This window comes from Pyricularia grisea (genome assembly GCF_004355905.1).
Source record: "Pyricularia grisea strain NI907 chromosome Unknown Pyricularia_grisea_NI907_Scaffold_2, whole genome shotgun sequence".
Lineage (NCBI taxonomy): Eukaryota > Fungi > Ascomycota > Sordariomycetes > Magnaporthales > Pyriculariaceae > Pyricularia > Pyricularia grisea.
The window spans coordinates 7073820-7095067 of NW_022156717.1; the positions used below are offsets into that span (position 1 = coordinate 7073820).

The window sequence follows — 21248 nt, forward strand, 5'->3', positions numbered from 1 at the left end:
CCTACCAACCTAGCTACGAAGTACCTTACGTGGTACGGTGGGTATCTCACCCACCCTGCAGGGGTTGAAGCTTCTTGATTATGTAATACGGGACTGACCAGTGAGCCTGTTTATCATGGGACCAGGGAAAATTTGCAACTTGAGTTTCTTCCTTCCTCTTTTACACCAAGCAGCACACGTTTCCAATCGCCGGTGACCGCACCTTTTCGTGCACCCTTGGCCCGGCGCGTGTAACTTTATAGGAGACACGCTGCAAGATTAGACAAAGGACGTCAGTTTGAGGGTAGTCAGACGCTTTTTTTCCACAAAAAAAAAAGGCAAATGATGGCTTCCTATGGTTTAGAACGGCCACAAAAAGAAAACAAATCACAAAATAATTTCTAGTCTTGTCTCGGCTATTTCTTCTAGCCCGCGGCTCGCCCGGCGGCAAGGCAAGAGGGGTAGTGTGTAGAGACATTATACATCCGGAGGAGAAGAAGAAAAAATAAGAAAGAAAAGAAGACCGACCAGCTTAAGGCCCTTGAACTAGTTCCAGGTTTTCTACATTCACGCCCATTCTCCCTTCATTGATCTACACACGACAAGCATATGGATAACCGTCTCCAAGGGACCAAATTCAATAGTAATAAATTCATGCCTCAAGCCTCATAGCACTGATCCTACATACGTGTCTACTTATTCACCCTTCCAGTACTTGGTCTGGATAAAAGGCATCTTGGTCACGACAGCCTTCCTGGGCTTGCCGCGAACCAGAACGGCAACCTCGGTACCTGCCTTGTGTTGCCCATCCTGAATGTATCCCATGGCGATGTTCTTGCCCAGTGTGGGGCTGGGGCAACCGCTCGTGATCTTGCCCAGCTTGGTGGCGCCGTCGCTGCTGACGATATCAGCACCCTCGCGGGCCGGCGCACCGTCGACCACCAGTCCAACACGTCGCCTCTCCACGCCCTTGCCACCCTTGCTCTTGGGCACCAGCTGAGGCAGGATGACCTCGGCGCCGTGGAAGCCCGCCGTCTCCCTCCTCGCCTTGGGGATGACCCAGCTGAGCCCGGCCTCGACGGGCGTCGTGGTGTCGTCCAGGTCGTGGCCGTACAGACACATGCCTGCCTCGAGCCGCAGGCTGTCCCTGGCGCCCAGACCGGCCAGCTGCAGGCGCTCGGGCGTGCCGGTGGTGAGCAGGGCCTGGGTCACGGCGACGGTCTCGTCCTCGGGGATCGAGATCTCGAACCCGTCCTCGCCCGTGTAACCACCACGGCTGATAAGCAGCGGCGCCGACACCTCCATGCCGAGCAGCTTGATGCGGCCGTAGCGCGACATGCCGAAGTGCATGTTGGGGAGGTCAACCTCCGCCGGCTCCGCCAGGGCGTCGGCCAAAACCTCCTTGGCCAAGGGGCCCTGCAGAGCGACGAGGCCCCAGCCGTCCATGACCTCGTGCTTGACCGTGGCGCCGTCCCAGGCCGCCAGCTCGTCGGCGAGGTACTTGTTGTCCTTGTCGCGGCAGCCGGCGTTGGTGACGACGTAGAAGAGCTCGTCGTCGAGACGGGTGACGATGGTGTCGTCGACGATGCCTCCGGTGCCTCGGTGCAGCAGCGTAGTCAGCGACCCGTGGTGCGGCTTCAGGGCGGCGATGCCCGACGGCGTGACGCGCTCCAGGAACGCGGCGGCTCCAGGCCCGCTGAAGCGCCGCTGCACCATGTGGCCGACGTCAAAGAGCGAGGCCTTCTCGCGCGTGAAGACGTGCGATGCGCTCACCGACAGGGACGAGTACTGTACCGGCATGTGGTAGCCGGCGAACGGCACCATCTTGCCGCCATTGGCGACGTGCAAATCATAGAGGGCCGTCTTGTGCAACGTCTCGCCAGAGGATCCCGAGGCGTGTCGCCTTTGTGCTCCTGTCTGGGTTGAGCGAAGCACGTTTGTCGTAACGGCGAGGACCGGCCGTTTGCCCACCTCCGAGCATCGGCCTTGGCTTTTAGCAGTGACGGAAACCCTAGACAGGCTGCGCTGTGGTTGGCGTAGGCACAGGCGAGCTGGCCTGGCCAGAGTTCGCAATGGAGTTAAACCGCGCATTTTTACAAAACAATATCTCCTTTGCACCTCCTGCCTTTCAATTGGCAAAAAATTTCTGTTTTTACAAAAACAAAACTCAGTTTCAAAAAAAGAGTTGCAGTACTGAATCGAATCGAGAGATAAGAGTGTTTGGTGCTAAGACTGATCGGTTATTGTTGAAGTGGGACATCAGACGGGCCAAGTTCGGTTTTGACCAGATGTCCCCTAGTAAGTGCACATTCCCCGACGGAAATCTATCCTGGGCGCCCTGGCGGCATAACGCTTTGGCAACTCATGCAAACCCTCACTGGCCCGCGCGATATCATATTTGACTTTTCGCGATTGCAGTGAAAACAGTTTAAAAATAACCGGCTACCAGCGTCGCGATTCTAACTAGACCGATCATCGGTATGATATCGGTCTAGTGGCCCCAATCCAATGCTTCCCTACGTAACCTATATACGATCAATCAACTGGTCAACAGGTTCACCAGTGAGTGTCGCAGCTGTAGATACCATAAAATACCCCATTTCTACACAAAAATAACCGGCTATTTGTTATTCTCAAAGCTGTACTTCAGCCATCCGCCCAATGCCTTCAGACTCTCCCATCTCACATTCTCATCCGCCTCACCCATGAGCTCCATGATGCGCGTCTTGAGACCAAGCCTCTCCAGTTGACCTCGTTTCTCGGGCACCTCGCGAACCAGAGCGCCAATGTCATTGCATGCAATGGCCAGAACCTGCTTGTCATTGTCCCAAGGCTTCTTCATGATCTCTGCCAGCTGCCGCACTACCCCGCCGTTGTTCTCGTCCAGGATGCGCCGGGCGTTCTCTGCCCAGAAAGTCTGGCTACGGTGTGGTGGAGACCATCGCAAATGCCCATTTGTGACCTCGGCCACGTACTCGTCAAAGGTCGTCTTGGTTGCCGTGTATTCGTCCATCATGTCCTTCAAGCTCTGCAGATCCTCCTGTAGATCTGGGTCTGTGAGTTGCCTCGAGGTTATGTTGGAGAGTAGGGATGGTAGACGGGCAAACGAGGCCACTGGCAACAAGTTAGTCCGATTGGCCGAGAGAAGGTTGTAAAGAGTCGAAACGATAAGTCGAGTAGTCTTTTCCTTGGGCGAAAGCTTGAGAAGCTGGGTGTAGAGCTGTATGATGTTGTACTCCCTGAAAAACAATGCTGTGTCAGTGTTTGTGCATGTTCGAGCTCGTACGCGAGCGCAACGCAAGAAACAAAACATAGCAACTTACTCATCCAGGTCGCAACCGACCTCCTCAGCCTCGAAAGACAGCTGCCACATGACGAGGAGGACATGGTAGAGAAGTTGCAGCCCAACGCCACCGCCAATGGAGCCCTCGACGGGACCTCCCCTCAAGCTTCCAGCACGGATACCGTTTGCCTCACCATTGGAAGACCCCGCAGCGGCGCGCAAGATGTTGATCAACGGCGCCACAGTCTCACTTCTCTGTGCCCAAAATTGGCGCCGGGATTTGCTGCCAAACAAGACCGTCGAGTATTCCTGGACTCCAATGTCCTGTAGCCCGGCGTCAGAGCTCTTAGTAAGGGTCGACAGGTAGCTCAGGATAACAGGCAGCGCTTTCTGCAATGTGAGGTCCGACTCGTCTCGCGAACCGGCGATCAAGTTGACGAGTACATGTGATGTGAGGAGTGGGATCGGGTCCTCTGGGCTGGAAGATTGGGCCAGGAGCGGCAGCAGTTGCCGGTAAGGGTCGGAGTCTTTGAAGAGGGCCTTTGAGAGTGTCGGCACGCCTGTTTATTTGCATTCGGGGTTTCAGTATTCTGTGATTTATCCATCCGGCAGTTATTCACTCAAAGGAATCATATGCGCACAGTCTAGTAAATCGCTAAGTAGGACTAGCAGGTACTGAACGATGGGTTTGTTGGAAGATTCAAGCACGCTGGGTCGACCCGGCTCCCCGACAAAAAGGGCACGGTAGCCATCGAGATCGGCTTCAACGGTCTGCTTGCGCGCTTCCCTGTTTGGCTTCTCAACGGCGCGAGTCTTTGCCAGCTGCTCCTCAGTCAAGACGCCCGTCCGAACGGCGCCATCCCAGGGTATGGGCCGCTGGCGGATGTTGTTTTGCAGCGAGGCTAGGTACGTAGGAGGATCCAGCGCCATAATGTTGGCAAGCGGACGACCGCAGTTCGAGGACAGGATGGGAATCGATTAATGAGTGCCAAAGGTCTTGATTCAATGCAAGTACGTCGTTGCTAGTTGATGTTCGTGATAGGTTGGGTCACCTGATGAAGGTGGATTGTGGAGGATTAGGATGACGGAATGGCTTGGGTGAAGCTACGAGTGGAGGAAGCTCGGACAAGCAAGCAAGCAAGCAAGCCAGGAAAACGACCAAGGCAAGGTAAGGATACCTCCTACCTAGGTACCTTAGGTACCTAGCACTGCTCAAACTGCACTGCACTGCACTGCACTGTACATCTAGACTAGACAGGAATCAATTGAAAAGCCGTTTGGTTATATCAATAGTGGCAGTAAATTTTCAAACTTTTTATTTTTGGCAGTCAATAAACATTCTCGCGGCACAGAATCCAAATTCCAATTGCATCTCAAAAAAAAAAAAAAAAACTCGATCAGTCACAATCGAATCGCTCTTTAGCATGTACCAACCTTAATGTAGTTAATCCGGCGCCCACTCTGTGACATCCATCCCGAACATAGGCCGAGCAGCTCAGAGCCCATCCCAGAGTCCTCCCGGCGCCCTGAACAACGTGCCAAATCGTGCACAGGTACAGTATGCGGGAATCCGTTTGGCTGAAAGGGTGATCGCCCTCTAGTGAGACTGGCTTGACTGGACCAACCCCTGCTCATTGGGAAGCAATCGATAATTGCCCGTCCAATGCAGTAGCTTGGGTCTGTTGCGGGGTTTTTACCCATATACCCATGAATGGAAGCAAAGTAAACAAGAAGAAGAAGAAAGCTTCTAGGCGCCTGTCTAGGACAGCCTCCCGTCCACCCGAATTCTTCAGCATTGAGCGGAGCTACGAGCACACACAGTACAATACATACGCCTCATCCGCTTTGACTACAAACCCCGACTTTGACCAACTGCGAGCGATTGGGAGTGGAGGGAACATTTTGTCAAGCTGGAAAGGAAAGAAAAAAGATACAATACTTGCTTGCACACTCAGCTGAGCCGATCCCCGTCCAGAAAGAAAAAAAACACTCCGGAGATGCTTTTTGTAAACAGGGAGAGACAATACTGACGCAATTGAGAAGAGATTTGAAGATCCGTGAATTAGGAACAAGGACCCTGAAATCTGCATCTTGAATTTTGAGTGGCACCCTTCCAAGCATCACCGATTGATTAGTAGCACTGCTACAGCAAGCCTTGATCAAAATCGAGAGGTTGGGCTTCGAGAATTGCAGGAGGCTGGGAAACAGCCCAATTAAACCCTGCATCTCGCGTTCAATTACAAGCGCTCTGGTAATGGCCCACCAAATGACACGCCCCCTTCATTTTTCTTTTTAATTTGTTTCCCCATATCTCGACCGTATAAACCTTTGTGGCCGCGCGGGTGGAACATTAATGTCTCGCGTGCTTCTCCCTTTTCATGAAAACATTGGCATACATACATACCTTGCCTTGCCTACCCACCTCTGTCTTAACCGTTAATCAACCTCTTCCCGCACCACAACAACAATTCTTTGTTTCCACAACTCCGCAAGCTAACAGTTTGTCCTGCATACCACTTATTCCAAAAAAAAAAAAGCCGAGCCTGCCGCTAAGACAAAATAAAAGCGCAACCGTTTGGGGTTTCGATATAGTAATTTCTGAGACTGGTGGATTTTTTCCAACTCACCAATTGACTCGCACAATACTCGACGAGTTTTCGACTTTGGTCTTTGTTTTTGTTTCCACCAGCTATAGCTGAGTCGAGCTGCATTGGGCTTCTACAGCTGCTGCTGTGCCCGCTGCTGCTTGGCTCACCGCTTGCCCGCCTCTGAAAAAGGAAGGCGGGTTGCCTATTGAGCACAGTGACAGCTTCGGATAAGAAAGCCGACCGAAGTCCCGACTGCCAGCGCACCTAATTATTAATTCCCTCTCAACACCAAGGGATCTTGGGAGTCCCCCACCGTCCAAGGACCGCCTTTTTCAACTTCTCTTAATTCTCACAACTGCCACGATGCGCAGACCAGGCAGTCGCCTCGTTGCGACAATAGCATCGCTACTATCAGCACCATGGATGTCTAGACCAGTTGCAGCTCTTCCCATGGAGGCCGTGGCCGCCGGCTACGGCTATCTCATGGTGCGAGACTGCGCAAACCCGTGCGGTATGGACAGTCAATACTGTTGTGGCTCTGGCGAGAGGTGCTTCACCTCCAACGGCCTGGCAGGCTGCACAGCGGCTGCTGGTGGGGGTTTCGCCCTTTTCACTACCACCTGGACCGAGACGCAGACCTTTACCAGCACCGGGAGCACGTACTTTCCAGCGGCTACTACTCAGGCTCCCAACGACTGCGTAGTACCCCCGGGTTCAGGATGGACTTCTTGTGGTTCAATTTGCTGCGCTTCGAACCAATATTGCGCCCAAAAGAATCAGTGCATGGCTAATGGTGCAGGGGGTGGTGGAATGACCTGGACAACATCAACCTACACATCCGGTGGCCAGGTCAGGACGACCCAGTTCAGTGCGCCCTATCGCGTGACCGGATCTGGCGGTGCGACTGGAACGGCTGTCCCAGGTGCTACTGGCACTGCCGACAATTCAAATGGCGAGGAGAGTAGTGGAGGTGGCGGCGGCGGTCTTACCGCCGGACAAATCGCCGGTATTGTTATTGGCGTGATCGCTGCCGTCATCATCTTGATCGTCATTTGTGCCTGCTGCATTGTTCGCGGCCTCTGCTTGGGCGTCATGGGTCTGCTGGGCCTGGGCGGCAAGAAGGATAGCCGCAAATCTGAGAAGACGGTTATCGAGGAACGTTATGTTCGCCGTGGCGCTAGCCGTGGCACCTCGACGCACTCTCGCCGCGACAGGCACAGCGGTTGGTTCTCAGGCAGTGGCAGGCCGTCGACGGTCGCGTCTCGCAAAGAAAAGAAGGACAGTGGTGCTGGCTGGCTTGGCCTTGCCGGTGCCGCAGGCACCATTTTACTTCTGCTCGGCTTGAAGAAGAACGACGACAAGAAGAAGAAGACTCAAGTCGTTGAGGAGAGGAGACGATCCTCAAGGAGACCGAGGAGTGAAGTCAGCGCATCCACCTGGGACTCGTACACGAGTTATACCGATCCAAGTAAGTCTTGACTGAATCGTCATCTAAAAACACTACGAGGCTGCAACATTTGCTGACATATTTTTTCGTCCGAACTCTAGGTAGTGTAGGGACGCGTAGAACCAGCAGAACCAGGGATACCCGGAGAACGGTCAGAACCGAGACGAGGTCTCGGGCAGCCTCTAGACGATGAGAGGCTTGAATGACCATTATCAAAGGCCTCGACGACTTATTTTTTCTTGTTCCACGTCTTGTCCTGGCTGGTGCATATGTGGATATGACATATTTGAAGGATGCCTGTTGGCGTGCCGTCACTTTGAACGGTCCTCGCCTTACGATGTAATGCCGAAAAGAATCTTGGAGGGGAAAACTGCACATACACAACCCCTTTTTAACGCGCGCACATATTCACTTTTTTACACAACTCCTCAACAGCCCCCCACCCCCACCATCATCCTCATCCAGCGTTGCGTTAGTTTTGTTCATACAAGATTTTTTTTTCTTTCTACCTTCACCATGATATATGATTCCGCGAACTGGCCCTCTACCGATTTCAGAGCCACGAGGGTACAAGTTAGGAAATGTTTTTTTACGCTATTTTATTTATTGAAAGAGGCTTCAGGGCTTCAAGGCCGGAGAACAAGGATGATGGGAAATCCTATTTGATAAAGTCAGATACCGTATGAAATAGAAAGCCATTGGGCCAAGGACTCATGATGGCAACGACGAATAATTCCCACAAGCCATTCTCTTCATCAAAGGTGAAAATCGGTTGTACATTAATCGTAAAGCGTTGCGCCCCATCCGGTCGGCATAGAACCAATGCTCTGCTAGTTCAAGCCCCCGTGAATCCGTGGTCACGGTCACCAAGTCCGTGCCTAGGTTCATGGGTGGTATCTCGTTATGCTCAGATGCCCTACAAACGATGCGCCGCGAGCGGGCGTCGCACAGTTGTGGCCGAAAAAAAAGATCTTTTTGCTCACATTTACTATGAGACTTTATCCATCGCATAACATGCAACTCCGTTGATGAACCCATTGCCACTCCTTTAGACCCAGAGGAAAGCACAAAGAAAGCAGTCGACTCGCACCCCCCATTTATGCAGCAATCTCCTCGATGTTGCCCTTCTCCGAGACGTACATACCATCCAAGAACTGCATCGCGTGTTAGTAGTGTTAAGTGAATAATCTGAGCGTATACGCGAAAGTAATGCGAGGAGGGTGGCATGGCGGTTGACTGTCGTACCTTACGGATATCCTTGTTCCGTACTTTGCAGATCTGCTGGATATCGGCGGCGCTTTGCGAGACAGCCTCGACAGAGTTGCCGGTCAGGATGAGCTCATCCTTCTGGGCCTTTGAGATCTCGACCTCAACACCGGGCTGCATGGCGACCCTGCGGACGAGCTTCTCACCGATGAAGTTTCTACCAAAAGTTGTCCGTCAGTCTATATTCTCTCATGCCCAATTCCCGTACCACGAGTGCCTCCAACATGCCACAAGTGGCCAAACTTCCTCCTCCTGGTAGGCACAGTCGACATCGCAGTTGTAAAATCGACATACCGGATCTCGACCTCGGCGTTGCCAGTCTCGTTGTTCTTCTCAACGTTGACGTTGATGGGGAAATGGGCGTAGACGTAACGCATCTTGTACTTGTAGCCCCTGGTGACACCAATGATCAAGTTGTTGATCAGGGTGCGGACGGTACGGAGGGTGGCGACATCCTTGCGCTTGCCGTGGTGAATCTCGATGCCGATAACGTTCTTGCTGGGTTGCGAGAAGGTGACGGCGATGTGGTTAAGGCTCTTGGTGAGCTTTCCTATAAAAGCGTTCCATCCTTCCGTCAGACCATGATCCTTTCCAAGTCGTCGCTAGTTCGTCGTTCGGGTCGGAAATCGGTGGCTATGGTGGTTGTGATGGTATCAACGGGTAGAAGGGTAGATTTACCTCGGGGGCCCTCAACAGTAATCAGCCTGGACTTGATGCTGATCTTGACTGTAATTCCAAAGATTTGAACGTCAGCACTTTCCCACACAAAGTCTTGCCCAGCGATAGAAAATCGCAAGTCTCCCGTATTTTGGCGACCCGGCGTGCGTTTGGCCTCGTAGCCCTCGGCCCAAACGTGTCGTCGGCGCAAAATAATGACGATGCGGAAATTCTCAATTCGACATACCTCCCTCCGGCACCTCCAGGAGCTCCTCTGAGTGGATGTACTTCATCTTGACGGCGTCTTCGTGGTCGGAGGGGAGAAACTTGGATGGCGACGTGAAGGTTGCTCTGCAGGGCAAACTTCAGTTGTTTCGATGGCTATGAGAAATTCCCTCTTGTGTGCGGTCGAAAAATTGCCCCGGTTTTTTCGCGCACGTTCAAACTGCCCCTCAGCTTCACGTCACGTGGACTGTCCTTGGGTTTTCTCTCTTTGCCCGTCCAGGGTACGTTGGATAACGAGTCCACTGGTCGAGCGAAGTGGGGCCTCGCTGACCCACTTTGAGCTCCAACCTGTGGCTTGTTAGCTTCCCCAATGACGACTCCCATCTTGCCAGCCCCGACTCATCGGTGGTGATAGGCAACGGGACATGCAGTCGGGTCTCAGTCCGCTGCCGAATTGGAATACGACTGCTGAGCTCTGACACATTTTCGTCTATCTGACGCATTCGGTTGGAACTTCATTGACGGGTGGATGAGCCGGCCTGTTCATTCTAGCAATTGCATCTTGTTGCCGACAAATTAACCCATAATACCAGTCCTTACATCGCGGCGCAAACGGATCCGTGCTGGTTGGTAGCTTGACGCGCAAAGCGACCGACCGTCCTCAAGACGAAGCCAAATCGAACAACTGAACTGTCACCTTGACCTTACAACCGATTTAAAGAACCTCCAAGTAGACATTCCGGCTGGGCGCTCAGCATTTCCTAGCGCCGCAGTGCCACTCAATTTGAAGCTTCAACCACCGCGGGGATACAAGCCACTTCGAATAAATCGCCCGCACACGGCGCCCCCGGTTGCCCATCATGTCCTACTTCTTCTCGACCCCGGTGGACATTGATATCGTCCTCGAAGATGGAGATGACCGGTCAATGGTGGATATCAAGCTGGACAAGAACCGGCGGGAGAAGGCACCTCTCTACATGGACGGCGAGTCCGTCAAGGGTGCGGTCACGGTCCGGCCCAAGGACGGCAAGCGGCTCGAGCACACGGGAATCAAAGTGCAGTTCATCGGCTCCATAGAGATGTTCTTTGACCGCGGCAACCACTACGAGTTCCTCTCACTGGTGCAGGAGCTTGCCGCCCCTGGCGAGCTGCAACACCCCCAGACCTTCGACTTCAACTTCAAGAACGTCGAGAAGCAGTACGAGTCCTACAACGGAATCAACGTCAAACTGCGCTACTTTGTGCGCGTCACCGTCTCGCGCCGCATGGCCGACGTCATCCGCGAGAAGGACATTTGGGTCTACAGCTATCGCATACCTCCCGAGATCAACAGCAGTATCAAGATGGATGTTGGCATCGAGGATTGTCTGCATATTGAGTTTGAGTATTCCAAGTCCAAGTATCACCTGAAGGATGTGATTGTCGGTAGGATCTATTTCCTCCTCGTCAGGCTCAAGATCAAGCACATGGAGTTGTCTATAATCAGGCGCGAGACTACGGGTGCCGCACCGAACCAGTACAACGAGAGCGAAACCCTAGTCAGGTTTGAGGTGAGTCCTGAGATTAAAAGCCATCATTTTGGTCTTCTTGACAGGATCATGAAAACTAATGTGCTTCTTGACGCAATAGATCATGGACGGCTCGCCGTCAAGAGGTGAAACGATCCCCATCAGGTTATTCCTGGGAGGATTTGACCTCACGCCAACTTTCAGGGATGTGAACAAGAAGTTTTCAACCAGATACTATCTCAGCCTGGTTCTCATAGATGAAGGTAAGCCGCGGCACCGCGTCACACTTCGCAGTCGCACACTGGCACCACATTACTAACAATTGGCCACAGACGCCCGAAGATACTTCAAACAATCAGAAATCATCCTATACCGACAAACGCCCCAGGAGCTCAACGGAAGCCAACAACTACCTGCACCGCCTGAGAGTAGGATACAGGCGGTTCCCGCGTAGTTGAGCGGCTCTACCCTTCTCATCGGTGGCTTGGCCTCCATCCCTTTGGGCCTTTGCTGTGGCATCAAAGTTTCATATCTTGTCATTCTTTGCCCGTCGTTATATGACGCTGGTGAAATTTCGGGGGTGGAGGCATTGTCAAACTCATACATACCTTTTTGTTCCCGTAAAATCTTTAGCGCGCTTTGAAGTTTTTTCAAGCAAGAAGGGGACTCTTGAAAGTTGGAATAAACGGCCTTTCTCTGCATCTTTGGTGTCGTGCAAGTTGATGAATCAAGTGTAACGTAATGATGTGATTATCAGTCAGCCAAGCTCATTGTACAAAAAGAATATATATAACGGGGCACCTAACGATTTGGTCAACGCAGGGCCACAGGGCCAGATTCCTCTTGGTCAGTCAACATTGGTGGCCGCGCTCTTTAAAAAAGACCCGACAATATTACTTCTATTGAACATTTTCCTAGTAGCATGTTTTTCTTTCCATAATCGAGAGGTATCATCACAAATCCGGAATCTAGCGCCTGGAAACAACACTATTTTCATATCACCCCCCGGCCTGCCTCGTCTTTGAGCTGCATCCGACCCCAAATTCACAGCTCCATCGCATCGTCGTCCACCGCAAACTCGAACTGGTTGTTCTGTATCGCCGCTATTCGGTCCAGCTCGTCCTGGTAGTCCCTCCTCAAATCCACCAGGCTGCGCACCTGCTTCCATGCCACAGCTTCGGCACCGAGCCCGTCATCTCCTAATACCTTGAGTTCGGCAGAATCCTTGTTCGCAGCACCGCCCAGGCCTTCGATCAGGTCCTCAAACGCCTTATCTGCAGAAGGCATGGCGTGGCCGCTGTCCTCTTCGGTGACGATCCATGCCTGCTTGGGCTCCACACAGCTGAGCGCGTTGATGAGCATGAGGTATTGCCGCGTGACGGGCGTGTCGAGGACATCGTCACCGACGAGCTTGTTGCCTTCGCCCGCCTTCTTAAGCTTGTTGGTACGGTCGAGGAGAACTGCCGCCGCGCCCTTGTGGTCGTTGTGGTGAACTCGCCATGCGTATAGAATCTGGTGCCAAGGAACACCACGTCCAGATTGGACTTCGACGTTGGCCGATTGGCACTTCTGCTCCAAGATCCTATCCACCGAGCTTTGCAGGTTGCAGAAGGGGAGGTTCACAAGCTCGGCATTTTGCTGAGTTTCGCACATCTTCTCCACGAGCTTCTTAAGACACGACTGTTGAAGAGCCGCGTTGGTCATGGAAAGCAAGGCTGTGTGCGCCAAATCGAACCGCGATATCGCTGTCGACGCGGAGAATAACCTGCCTAGCATGTCCAACCGGGTATCAGAGTGATCTTGGGCTTTGGCAAACTGCAACGATAACCGCGCAAAGTCGACGACATATGAGTATGCTTTGTGCTTCTCATACAGCGACACTATATGTGCGTAATACTCGGGCATCCCGTGGTTGAGCTGCTTCCGCTCCGTATGGTCCAACAGCCCGACGCTGTGCATCTCGCCCTTCATTGGAACACCTGTCGCTGTGTTAGCCTCCAAAAAGTCTTTCGGTATAGATAGAACGAAGGGGGGGAAGTGTTTTGACTTACTCATGCCAATCGCAGCCTTCTTGAAATAGACCAGCGCGGCATCATATTCCCTGAGCGCAAGGTTGACACGACCTTGTATGTACGTGGACCAGGGGCTGTGATCTGCGAATGCCCCTAACTCGAGTGCGAGGTCTGGTCGATCCCGTTTAAGCATGGAGCACTGGATGGTAGTGACTGGTAACTCAAGGTTGCTATTGAGGGCACAGACGTTGACGATGACGTCCGTAAGGATTGTTGACATTGGCTCTTCGTCCTGAACAGAGAGCCCCAGGAGATGCCCAATAGTTGCCTCGAGGCAGGTGATAGTGTATGATTCTTCCCCCTTTTTCGTAGAGATGGGAGAAAGACTTCCAGATTTCGATACTGGCTTTGCGCCCTCTGGTTTTTGGAACGGCTCGACGACGTCCGTATTGGCTAGCAACTTGATAAGGTTTAACCTTTGGAGCGCCGCAACAAGCTGTCTGAAAACCAACCCAATATCAAACCTCGCATGGAGCGGGTTTTCCTCAGCATCGGCCGTCTCGTTCTCCATATGAACTAGAAGAATCACCTGGCTGAACAGGATGCGCCAGATCAGCTCAGCACTTTCGTGTGTCCCCTTTATCAAGAGCTTTTTGCCAAAGTCTGTGCAGGGGAGACCGTTGGCCCGAATTTTGGCAGCTGCCGTCTCATCCAAAAGAGAAAATAGATCTTCATAAAGCCTCCCTGAATCCACCAGCCTGAAGTTAGGACCGAGCGTTTCCACGACCTGTATGCAATCCTCGTCGGTGACCTGGCGCCAAAACGCTGACTTGTCGGAAAAGCATTGAATGCGCTCAAAGTCTGTCCTTGAAGAGTCCTCAAACAGTTCGGCGCGTAGTGCTGCCACACTCGTCTGGAGCATACCGTCGGAGAAGCCATCCAAGAATGCTTTGCCGGCTGTCAAAAGATCAGAGATGTCCCGGAACTTGGCCTCTGGTGAGAGGAGATTATGGTATACCCTCTCAATGCTACTGCAATCGCGAACTACCGAGACGCAGTCGGCGCACACAACCCAAGCCAGGCCAGTATCGGGGTCTATCGCCAGCGAAAGTGCCTCTCCCCTCTGCTTGTCCAGTTCCAGCAGTAGCCGGTAGAACCTCCGCCAGTGAATCTCGCTTGTTGCTCTGAACTGCGCGTAGTCGATAGCCCCCGACGAGTCACGTTCAAGGCTTGCAGTTGAGCCCAGAACTGCGCATATAGACTCGGCCAAATTCTTCTTCCCCTTAGACGAAGTTCCTTTTGCCGCGCCCAATCCGCCTTCGTACATCGTCAAAGCGGTTTCTAACGTGGTTCGGGTAAACCTGCCAGGGGTGAAGATCAACTGAAGCCAGTTTTCTGTCGTATCAGTCGCGTCACAGGCAGTGGATCCATGAACCGGCGGTACTGCATGGTCTGCGAAAGCATCGACCCAGTCGTTGGCCCACGATGTACCTATAGTCTCAGGCTTGAAATCGAGTTTTTGGACTCGATACGTCAGGTTATTCTTCCATAGTACCCAAAGCTGCAAAGTCCTAGTTGAATGGTTTTGGGATAATCCAAAGTCGGCGAGTGTCCAAATGTCGGATGACGAAGGCGTCGGCGGGACAAGCTGAAGGTCTGGGAAGGCATCCTTGACCAAAAGAGAATCCGTCGTAGATGCGGTAGTCTTCCAGAACTTGAACGCGCCCGTTCCAATGGGCGAATAAGTGGCGCAAAGGCAATGGCTCTCCGAGGTCTCCAATATCCTGACCAAATTAGCTTGAGACGGATCGATAGTCCACTTGCCCACATCCTGCGGGCTGCGATCTGAGTTGAGCAAGTCGCCGGTGTAAAGGATAGCGCCGTCGCCGTTCCAGATTCGCATGCGATGATCGAGGCAGACGGTGAAAATGAACGAAGCACCATCGATGTTCATGGAGGTTACGGTCACCGAGGTCGCGGCAGTCAGGTCCATGTTCACCTTGCCATACCTGACCGTTGGGCCGCCCTGGAATGGAAGCAAGTTGCGCAGTCCCTGCTTCCAGCCCGATGAGTTGTAAAAAGTCTCTTTCCATGCAGCCGAAGCTATCGAATCAAATCAAGTCAGTAAGAAGCTCCTATACAAAGCTCACCAGCCTGAACATGGCATAACTCCAGTGAACCTACTACCGTGTGAATGCGGCTGTCGGTCAAAGACAAGCACGCCTCCATCATGCAGTGTAGCCAATAGCTGATCAGAGCTGACGGCAACCATTCGGTGGACATGCTTAAAGCTGAATGCTGTGGGAAGAAACGGCTCCAGTGTCTCTGTGGGTATGGCATCAACTGCAGCGGGCTTGCGAAAGACGTCGGCCTTTAGCAGTAGAGCATATAGGTTGTTCGATTCGTCGATAGCAAAAATGTTCAGCGCATCAGAATTCTTCGGATCAGCCAAGGCGATGCAATTCGGCTTGAGTGGCGACGGGAAGTGTATGTGTAGAGTCAGCGGCGCATCGGCAGCTTGTTCAGGTCGACAAACGTCGACCGGTTGCACGCTTAGGGTGTAGCCACCGTCGAGTACCCTCCACAAGATTGCCTTGGGGAAGCCGCCATTTTTCCTGTAGAATATCGCGGAGGAGCTTGCCAGCCCTTTCAATCGATATGTAGGGTCATTCTCCGTAGCTCGGCCGTTGGTCTCGGACCGCTGGCTCGCGTGGGAAGCTCTGAGGTGTAGGTGAACGGTGGCGCATGGAAAAGGCTCAAGGTTCAGACGAGTCTCTTTGTAGAGAAACAAGGGCTCCCGCGAATCCATTCTGCGCCTCCATCAAGCGTCGTACGGTGCTTTTGGTGAGGGTTGTTGTGGTTGCCTGATGTGAAGGCGCGGGGGGTTGAAGTCGTCGAAGCTTTCGAAATTTGATGGCAACGCGCATGCAGCAATGCTAGTCAAGTCGCGGTTGGCTTAGTTTACAGTAATTGGGTTCGGCAGCTGGGGTCAGGGCCAATTGCAGCTCCACACGCGATGCAGCTTTGTGGTGCCTGGGAGACCCGTTGCGGGCGTGAATGTGGGGCTGTTGGCAGCACAGGTTAAATAGTGCATATTTTCATCAGGGAGATACTATGGTAGATGGCTGATTGAGTGGACCTTTGGTCTACTACTACCTTTGCAAACTGTACCAAAAAAATTTCCCTACACGTCAGGGGGGGTTTGAGACGTATGAGTCCTAAATGAGTTCCTTAGTATGGCTGAGTAAAGATTTAGGAGACTTTTGAAGCGAGGTTACGGCCCTTGTTAATGAGAAAAAGTCAATATTGTCACTGAAGCTCATGATCGCCTATGTGCACAACTTCAGCCTGAAAAGACCAAACAAAATGGAGATATTGTTTCAGTACGATATGTGAAAAAAGACAAAATAAATAAGCACAATCAACTGAGATGAGAGTAGCAGAGCCCACTGTTAGGTCCATATATTGTAATACCCCGTCGAACACCAGGCCAGATGCAAAAATGAACCAAAGACGCCTCCAAGCAACTATTAAGTAACCCACTGATAATCCCATTTCACGTCATAGCTCTGTCTTCGTCAGTCAAATAACAGCCGAACGCCTTCTGAGCAACAAAAAATGCCAAAATTTCATGAAAAAAAAAAGTTCAAACACCAGCCAAAAAACTTATCATTCTCCCACAGCTTCAGTTGTTCATCTTCTCAACATCCTTCGGCGATGGATCGCCAATGCCATCCTCATTGATTGCAAATAGACAGTCACTCTCTGGAAGGCATGGACTGTCATAGATTTTGGCGATTCTGGTCTCACCACGACCCTTCTTCAGACTCAGTCTCGTGGTGCTGGCGTGGGCGATGATGTTTCCGCCTATGGGCTTCTTGGGATCGGGGTTGAACATGGCCGAAGGGCCACCGTCGACCTGTGCGACGACCTGGTTTGAGATGACAACTGCAATACCGAACTCATCCGCCAGCCTCTGCAGCTGCCGCATGAACTTTGCCAGATGAGTCTGACGACTGCTCAACTCTCCACGACCAAGGAAGTCTGTGCGGTAGAGTGCGGTGGCCGAATCCACAATAAGGAGACTGAAGCGCGTTTCGCACATCATGGCTGACGCCTGGTTCAAAAGCTGCAGCTGGTGGTCGGAGTTGTACGCCCGTGCGTATGCAACGTTGTCGAGCACTTCCTCGCCCGATAATCCAAAGCGATTGGCCACAGCGAGCAGCCGAACGGGTCGGAATGTGCCTTCGGTGTCGATGTAAAGACATTTGCCTTCTCCGCCGCCCATGTCAAAGGGCAGTTGGCACGTCACGGCAAGCGTGTGGCAAATTTGTGATTTTCCTGTACGGAACTCTCCAAAGAGCTCCGTGACAGAGCCGGTCTCGATACCTCCACCTAACATGGTGTCGAGGTTCTTCGACCCAGTCGTGATAGATATCAGCTCACTTCTGCGCTGGTGCATCTCTGTCGCCGTTGTGAAGCCCATGGGTACGAGTTTGGATGCTATGAACAAAGTGTGGTCAGCAGTGAGACTTGTGTCAGGCGATGCCCTTTGTATCGGCATCAACGCTCTTACCTTCTGCTAGAATTTTTCCGGCCTTTTGCTCCGAAATTCCTTTGATTTGTTCGAGCATCCGCCGCGGTGTATAGGCGACAGACTCTACAGTGTTGTATCCGCCTTCCATGACAAGTTGAATATCCCGCTTTGTCAAGCCTCCAACACCCTGAATGGCTCCATCAATCCATTAGTGAGAAAAACTTCTGAATAGATTATCGGGCAACGCATACCTCCAAAGCAGTCAGAGGCGTAGGTGCTCCTGGGCCAGCCCCGCCGGTCTCATCGGCATTGGTGCTTTCGTCGTAGTCATCCTCAACCTGCGTCATTTTGGCAGTCTTATCGTCTGTTGTGAGCTACAAGTTCGCTGTACAGTGAGGATCGAGAAATTTTTGAAGGTTATGATGAATTAAGACAAGTCTGGGTCAGGACCGGGAAGAGGCGTAGCTTGAATTATTAAAAATCGGCGGTGGCGAAGGGGGACTGTGGTTTGTTGACGCGTTTCCATTTCCGCAGCGCGACTTTAGTTCAGGCAGCAAGCGGGGCTGAGAGGACGCCAAAACACCTGACTGACTTGACTAACAGTGCGTACATTTCAGACCGAGATTGCCACCGCACGGTACTCGTCGACACTAATACAATTTGAAGGGGGAATTATCGCCTTCTTTGTCGACTGTAAACTTGATCCAAACTTGAATAACTTTTTACTTTTTTTTTTTTTTTTTTTTTTTTTTTTTTTTTTTTTTTTTTTTTTCATTGGTAAAACATAAGACGATGATCCCATCGCAGTCCATGGCAGATAACCCTGATATAATACAACTAATTGTCAATTTGGATTGCTTGCATTCAATAACCCAAACTACCTCAAACTGATCGTACCGTGTAACCTGAGAGTGGGCCTAAAAGTTTACAGAAGCCACATACAAAAGAAAAAAATAATCATCAAAAACGCCCAGTAGCTCGATCACACTCTTGTATAAATCGATAAATGCCCTCGACGCCCTCGAAACCCTGTACTTGTAAGCTGGTTTGCCTGTCTGGAGTAGATGAGGCTAAGCTCATACGAGAATAGCCATAATCATCTGCATCTACAGAGGAGAGCCAAGGGTTCTCCTCCATAAAATGGTCCACATACTCATCATCCAGATCTGTTGACAGATCCGATGAGTAAGATTGGTGAGATCTCAGAGATCCACCTGGAGATGACAAGTCGTCCGGAGTGCCGTGGTCAGGCGCAAATGGAAAGCGCAAGTCCGACGCATAATCCTGGGCCGTCCTAAAGTCCTCATCCTGCCCAACGATGCCATGTTGGACGCCGATATCTTCGCAGAGCCTCGTTACAGTATCTGCATCCACACCTGGGAACCGAACACGTACAAGGTGAGAGTCATTCTCCAAAACAATTGGTAAATCTCCAAGATCCGAGAGCCTCTTCAAGTCTGCCATGACAGCGTTAAGATCCTTGAATGCCCGCTCGAAATCGGTCAAGAGAAGATCGAGCAGACCATCCTGGTTCAATGTGGGGCCGTTAAATGCGGTAGTTTGGTTAACACCGCACATAGCGAATGGGAAGTTGCCGGCAAGGGGGCTCAGTGCCGTGATGGTAGGGTTGACGGAGAAGTCAATGAAGGAACCCGGCACACGCTTGCGTGATGCAGCGGCTGCTGCTGCTTTCCTGGCGGTCTCGTCCTGCAACTCTGTGGTGACACGATAGCACTTCTCTCCCCGAGGCCCATAGCCATCAAATTGGGCTCGCTTGCCCGACAGCCAGAAAGCCCGCATTGCCTGCCCGACATTTTGCACTACCTGAGCTTGCACGGGAGGTGCATGGCTGAAATAGCGTGCACCACCCATCCTTCCAGATCCTGGTATCGCATACCCGCCGGCGGTTCTCGGGAATGCACCCCCGGTCAAGTTCGGACGCAGCGTCGAAGCAAAGGGCGCACGCCCTGTAAACTGCTTAACCCAACGAGTTGTCTGGACCGACTGCGATAGCTGGGCACGTGTTGATCCACTAATGAACCGACGAAAGGTGTTTCGAACGGCATCATAATGAGCGTTGCGAAAGGCGGAGTGCCATCGAAAACCGCGCTTCTGCTGGCGCAGAAATGCGAAGGGGTGGATGGGTTGGTGCCTGGCTGCAGATGTGACAGGCTGGGGGAGCTGGGTGATCGGTCTGTGTGCTGCGCTTCCCAGCTTGGTGCGCAGCACTTTCGAGATTTTGACGGTACTGCCGACGGCCTGACGAAGGACACGTACGGCTGCTGGAGCCCACATGCCTCCTAAGGAAGCCATCGAGACGATATTGATGGGTGATTGAGACTCAAACCATATGTCCGGGAGTCACGGAGAACAAGACCTTCGCGGGGGGTTGGCCAGGCACATGGAGCCTTACATATAAGTCCAGACCCACATGAACTTCGCCACATTATCGCCACAGCACAGCGCTATGGCGCTAAACTATATTCGGACTAACGCCGCTATCTGTCTGCTGACATAATTGAGCCTCCGCATCTGCAGAGAGGTGGGGCACACATTGATTGCTATATTTTCTGGGGGAAGCTTTTTTTTCCCTTTCGATTTTCTTCACCTTCAGATCTCCAAAGGAAAGCAGATTTTCTTCCACAGCCGTGCCTTGCCGGGTTCAAAAGGTAATTCCATCCATGATTTGCGCTCTTTCACAACATTGCGATGACGAACATTCACGAACAATCCAATACTTACAACCACTATGGTGACTCTCTATATTTCTAGAACTACGCTGAGCAAATATTGCGACGCAATTTTACATGACCGTTTGCATTGATGGCCCTTGCTAACGCTGGGTCCTTATCAAGGGACTTTGCTTTACAGTGACAGACATGCCTTAGGGCTGGTCTTCACTACGATGATTGTTTCGTCACTTGCGATATCATTTTAATAAAAGGTGAGCTTCAACTTTCGATCAATTTCCTAGCACTTCCCCAACCCTCTTGAGGTGATGATAAACCAAAACAGGGATTCCTCATGCCGAAGATCAAATGTGGAATGTTTTCTATAGTTTCAGCCTTGTCTGATCAAGCTCATATCTTCACTTTTTCAATACCAAACGGGCCATTGGCCCACGTATCTACTAGGATACTAACAATTGTGTCCTTCAGGTACATTAAATCCATCTTTTCGAATCTCCCAGCGAGCTACTGCTCTCCACATGACGAAGTTTGAACGAACGGGCGGACATAATCGAGCCCCTCCTTGGCCTTTCCATCAAAAGCAGGACTGTACAAACCCTGTGGGCAGGTTGAGGAGGGTGCTATTGATGAGACCTCGTCACCTGATCCGGATTCTGGATTTTGCTTTGCGCGAAGTTACTCTGTGGGAACTATTTGACTAACCAGATCACCGACAGGTAAACATTTTGTTGAAGCACCTATGTCTTTCTCTCGAATATGATGATTCGTTATTCACACTGTTTGATCCTGCCTCTGGTATGGAAATGAACATCTTTATACAAAATCTGATTTAATGAGGTATGTCTACATTCGTACCCGAAGATTATGCTGGATGAACGCAATGCTGACTTTCTTGATTAGCCTGACTTTCTCTACTTTTACATCTTGGTTGATTTGAAAATCTTTTTTGAAGATTGGAGCTGACCCTTTGCATTGGGATCCAGGTAAATCGCGTTCGTTGTGATGTATCGTCCATGTGAATCTATGGTAGGTCCAACCGTTCTCTAATGTACACAG

At 51.7% G+C, this 21248-nt stretch overlaps 8 protein-coding genes across 8 annotated transcripts; 2 read left to right on the forward strand and 6 right to left on the reverse strand.

Annotated features, from left to right (window-relative positions):
- Positions 1 to 675: 675 nt before the first annotated feature.
- On the reverse strand, positions 676 to 2070 carry PgNI_04677 (uncharacterized protein; the record flags this gene model as incomplete). Its single annotated transcript, XM_031124721.1, has 1 exon — positions 676 to 2070. The coding sequence occupies one exon, from the start codon at positions 2068 to 2070 to the stop codon at positions 676 to 678; it is 1395 nt and encodes a 464-aa protein (XP_030985280.1).
- A 322-nt stretch (positions 2071 to 2392) lies between these two features.
- PgNI_04678 (uncharacterized protein) lies at positions 2393 to 4441 on the reverse strand. The gene is made up of 3 exons (XM_031124722.1): positions 3904 to 4441; positions 3303 to 3822; positions 2393 to 3218 (listed from the first exon to the last, which is right to left on the reverse strand). The coding sequence occupies exons 1-3, from the start codon at positions 4190 to 4192 to the stop codon at positions 2600 to 2602; spliced, it is 1428 nt and encodes a 475-aa protein (XP_030985275.1). The 5' UTR covers positions 4193 to 4441; the 3' UTR covers positions 2393 to 2599.
- A 1772-nt stretch (positions 4442 to 6213) lies between these two features.
- On the forward strand, positions 6214 to 7490 carry PgNI_04679 (uncharacterized protein; the record flags this gene model as incomplete). Its single annotated transcript, XM_031124723.1, has 2 exons — positions 6214 to 7318; positions 7399 to 7490. The coding sequence occupies 2 exons, from the start codon at positions 6214 to 6216 to the stop codon at positions 7488 to 7490; spliced, it is 1197 nt and encodes a 398-aa protein (XP_030985276.1).
- Positions 7491 to 8394: 904 nt separating this feature from the next.
- Positions 8395 to 9513, reverse strand: PgNI_04680 (uncharacterized protein; the record flags this gene model as incomplete). Its single annotated transcript, XM_031124724.1, has 5 exons — positions 8395 to 8451; positions 8543 to 8720; positions 8858 to 9113; positions 9242 to 9289; positions 9468 to 9513. 5 exons carry the CDS (start codon positions 9511 to 9513, stop codon positions 8395 to 8397), a joined length of 585 nt encoding a protein of 194 aa, XP_030984520.1.
- Positions 9514 to 9849: 336 nt separating this feature from the next.
- PgNI_04681 (uncharacterized protein) lies at positions 9850 to 11816 on the forward strand. The gene is made up of 3 exons (XM_031124725.1): positions 9850 to 10995; positions 11075 to 11216; positions 11286 to 11816. The coding sequence occupies exons 1-3, from the start codon at positions 10306 to 10308 to the stop codon at positions 11405 to 11407; spliced, it is 954 nt and encodes a 317-aa protein (XP_030984519.1). The 5' UTR covers positions 9850 to 10305; the 3' UTR covers positions 11408 to 11816.
- A 21-nt stretch (positions 11817 to 11837) lies between these two features.
- PgNI_04682 (uncharacterized protein) lies at positions 11838 to 15877 on the reverse strand. Its single transcript, XM_031124726.1, has 3 exons — positions 15150 to 15877; positions 13005 to 15068; positions 11838 to 12932 (listed from the first exon to the last, which is right to left on the reverse strand). The coding sequence occupies exons 1-3, from the start codon at positions 15772 to 15774 to the stop codon at positions 11998 to 12000; spliced, it is 3624 nt and encodes a 1207-aa protein (XP_030984522.1). The 5' UTR covers positions 15775 to 15877; the 3' UTR covers positions 11838 to 11997.
- Positions 15878 to 16348: 471 nt separating this feature from the next.
- On the reverse strand, positions 16349 to 17987 carry PgNI_04683 (uncharacterized protein). The gene is made up of 3 exons (XM_031124727.1): positions 17754 to 17987; positions 17542 to 17689; positions 16349 to 17468 (listed from the first exon to the last, which is right to left on the reverse strand). Exons 1-3 carry the CDS (start codon positions 17847 to 17849, stop codon positions 16651 to 16653), a joined length of 1062 nt encoding a protein of 353 aa, XP_030984521.1. The 5' UTR covers positions 17850 to 17987; the 3' UTR covers positions 16349 to 16650.
- Positions 17988 to 18462: 475 nt separating this feature from the next.
- On the reverse strand, positions 18463 to 19815 carry PgNI_04684 (uncharacterized protein; the record flags this gene model as incomplete). The annotated part of the gene is made up of 1 exon (XM_031124728.1): positions 18463 to 19815. The coding sequence occupies one exon, from the start codon at positions 19813 to 19815 to the stop codon at positions 18463 to 18465; it is 1353 nt and encodes a 450-aa protein (XP_030984516.1).
- Between the last annotated feature and the right edge of the window lie 1433 nt (positions 19816 to 21248).

Excerpts from the sequence above, each read along its gene's own strand:
- PgNI_04678 (XM_031124722.1), bottom strand. The coding sequence starts at position 4,192 with ATGGCGCTGGATCCTCCTACGTACCTAGCCTCGCTGCAAAACAACATC. Across the intron at positions 3,823-3,903 it reads ACTTAGCGATTTACTAGACT|GCGTGCCGACACTCTCAAAG; the intron begins GTGCGCATATGA and ends GCAAATAAACAG. Across the intron at positions 3,219-3,302 it reads GTCGGTTGCGACCTGGATGA|GGAGTACAACATCATACAGC; the intron begins GTAAGTTGCTAT and ends ATTGTTTTTCAG.
- PgNI_04681 (XM_031124725.1), top strand. The coding sequence starts at position 10,306 with ATGTCCTACTTCTTCTCGACCCCGGTGGACATTGATATCGTCCTCGAA. Across the intron at positions 10,996-11,074 it reads AAACCCTAGTCAGGTTTGAG|ATCATGGACGGCTCGCCGTC; the intron begins GTGAGTCCTGAG and ends TTGACGCAATAG. Across the intron at positions 11,217-11,285 it reads CCTGGTTCTCATAGATGAAG|ACGCCCGAAGATACTTCAAA; the intron begins GTAAGCCGCGGC and ends AATTGGCCACAG.
- PgNI_04682 (XM_031124726.1), bottom strand. The coding sequence starts at position 15,774 with ATGGATTCGCGGGAGCCCTTGTTTCTCTACAAAGAGACTCGTCTGAAC. Across the intron at positions 15,069-15,149 it reads ACAGCCGCATTCACACGGTA|CTTCGGCTGCATGGAAAGAG; the intron begins GTAGGTTCACTG and ends TTGATTCGATAG. Across the intron at positions 12,933-13,004 it reads GAAGGCTGCGATTGGCATGA|GTGTTCCAATGAAGGGCGAG; the intron begins GTAAGTCAAAAC and ends ACACAGCGACAG.
- PgNI_04683 (XM_031124727.1), bottom strand. The coding sequence starts at position 17,849 with ATGACGCAGGTTGAGGATGACTACGACGAAAGCACCAATGCCGATGAG. Across the intron at positions 17,690-17,753 it reads CGCCTCTGACTGCTTTGGAG|GGTGTTGGAGGCTTGACAAA; the intron begins GTATGCGTTGCC and ends GGAGCCATTCAG. Across the intron at positions 17,469-17,541 it reads CGGAAAAATTCTAGCAGAAG|CATCCAAACTCGTACCCATG; the intron begins GTAAGAGCGTTG and ends CTTTGTTCATAG.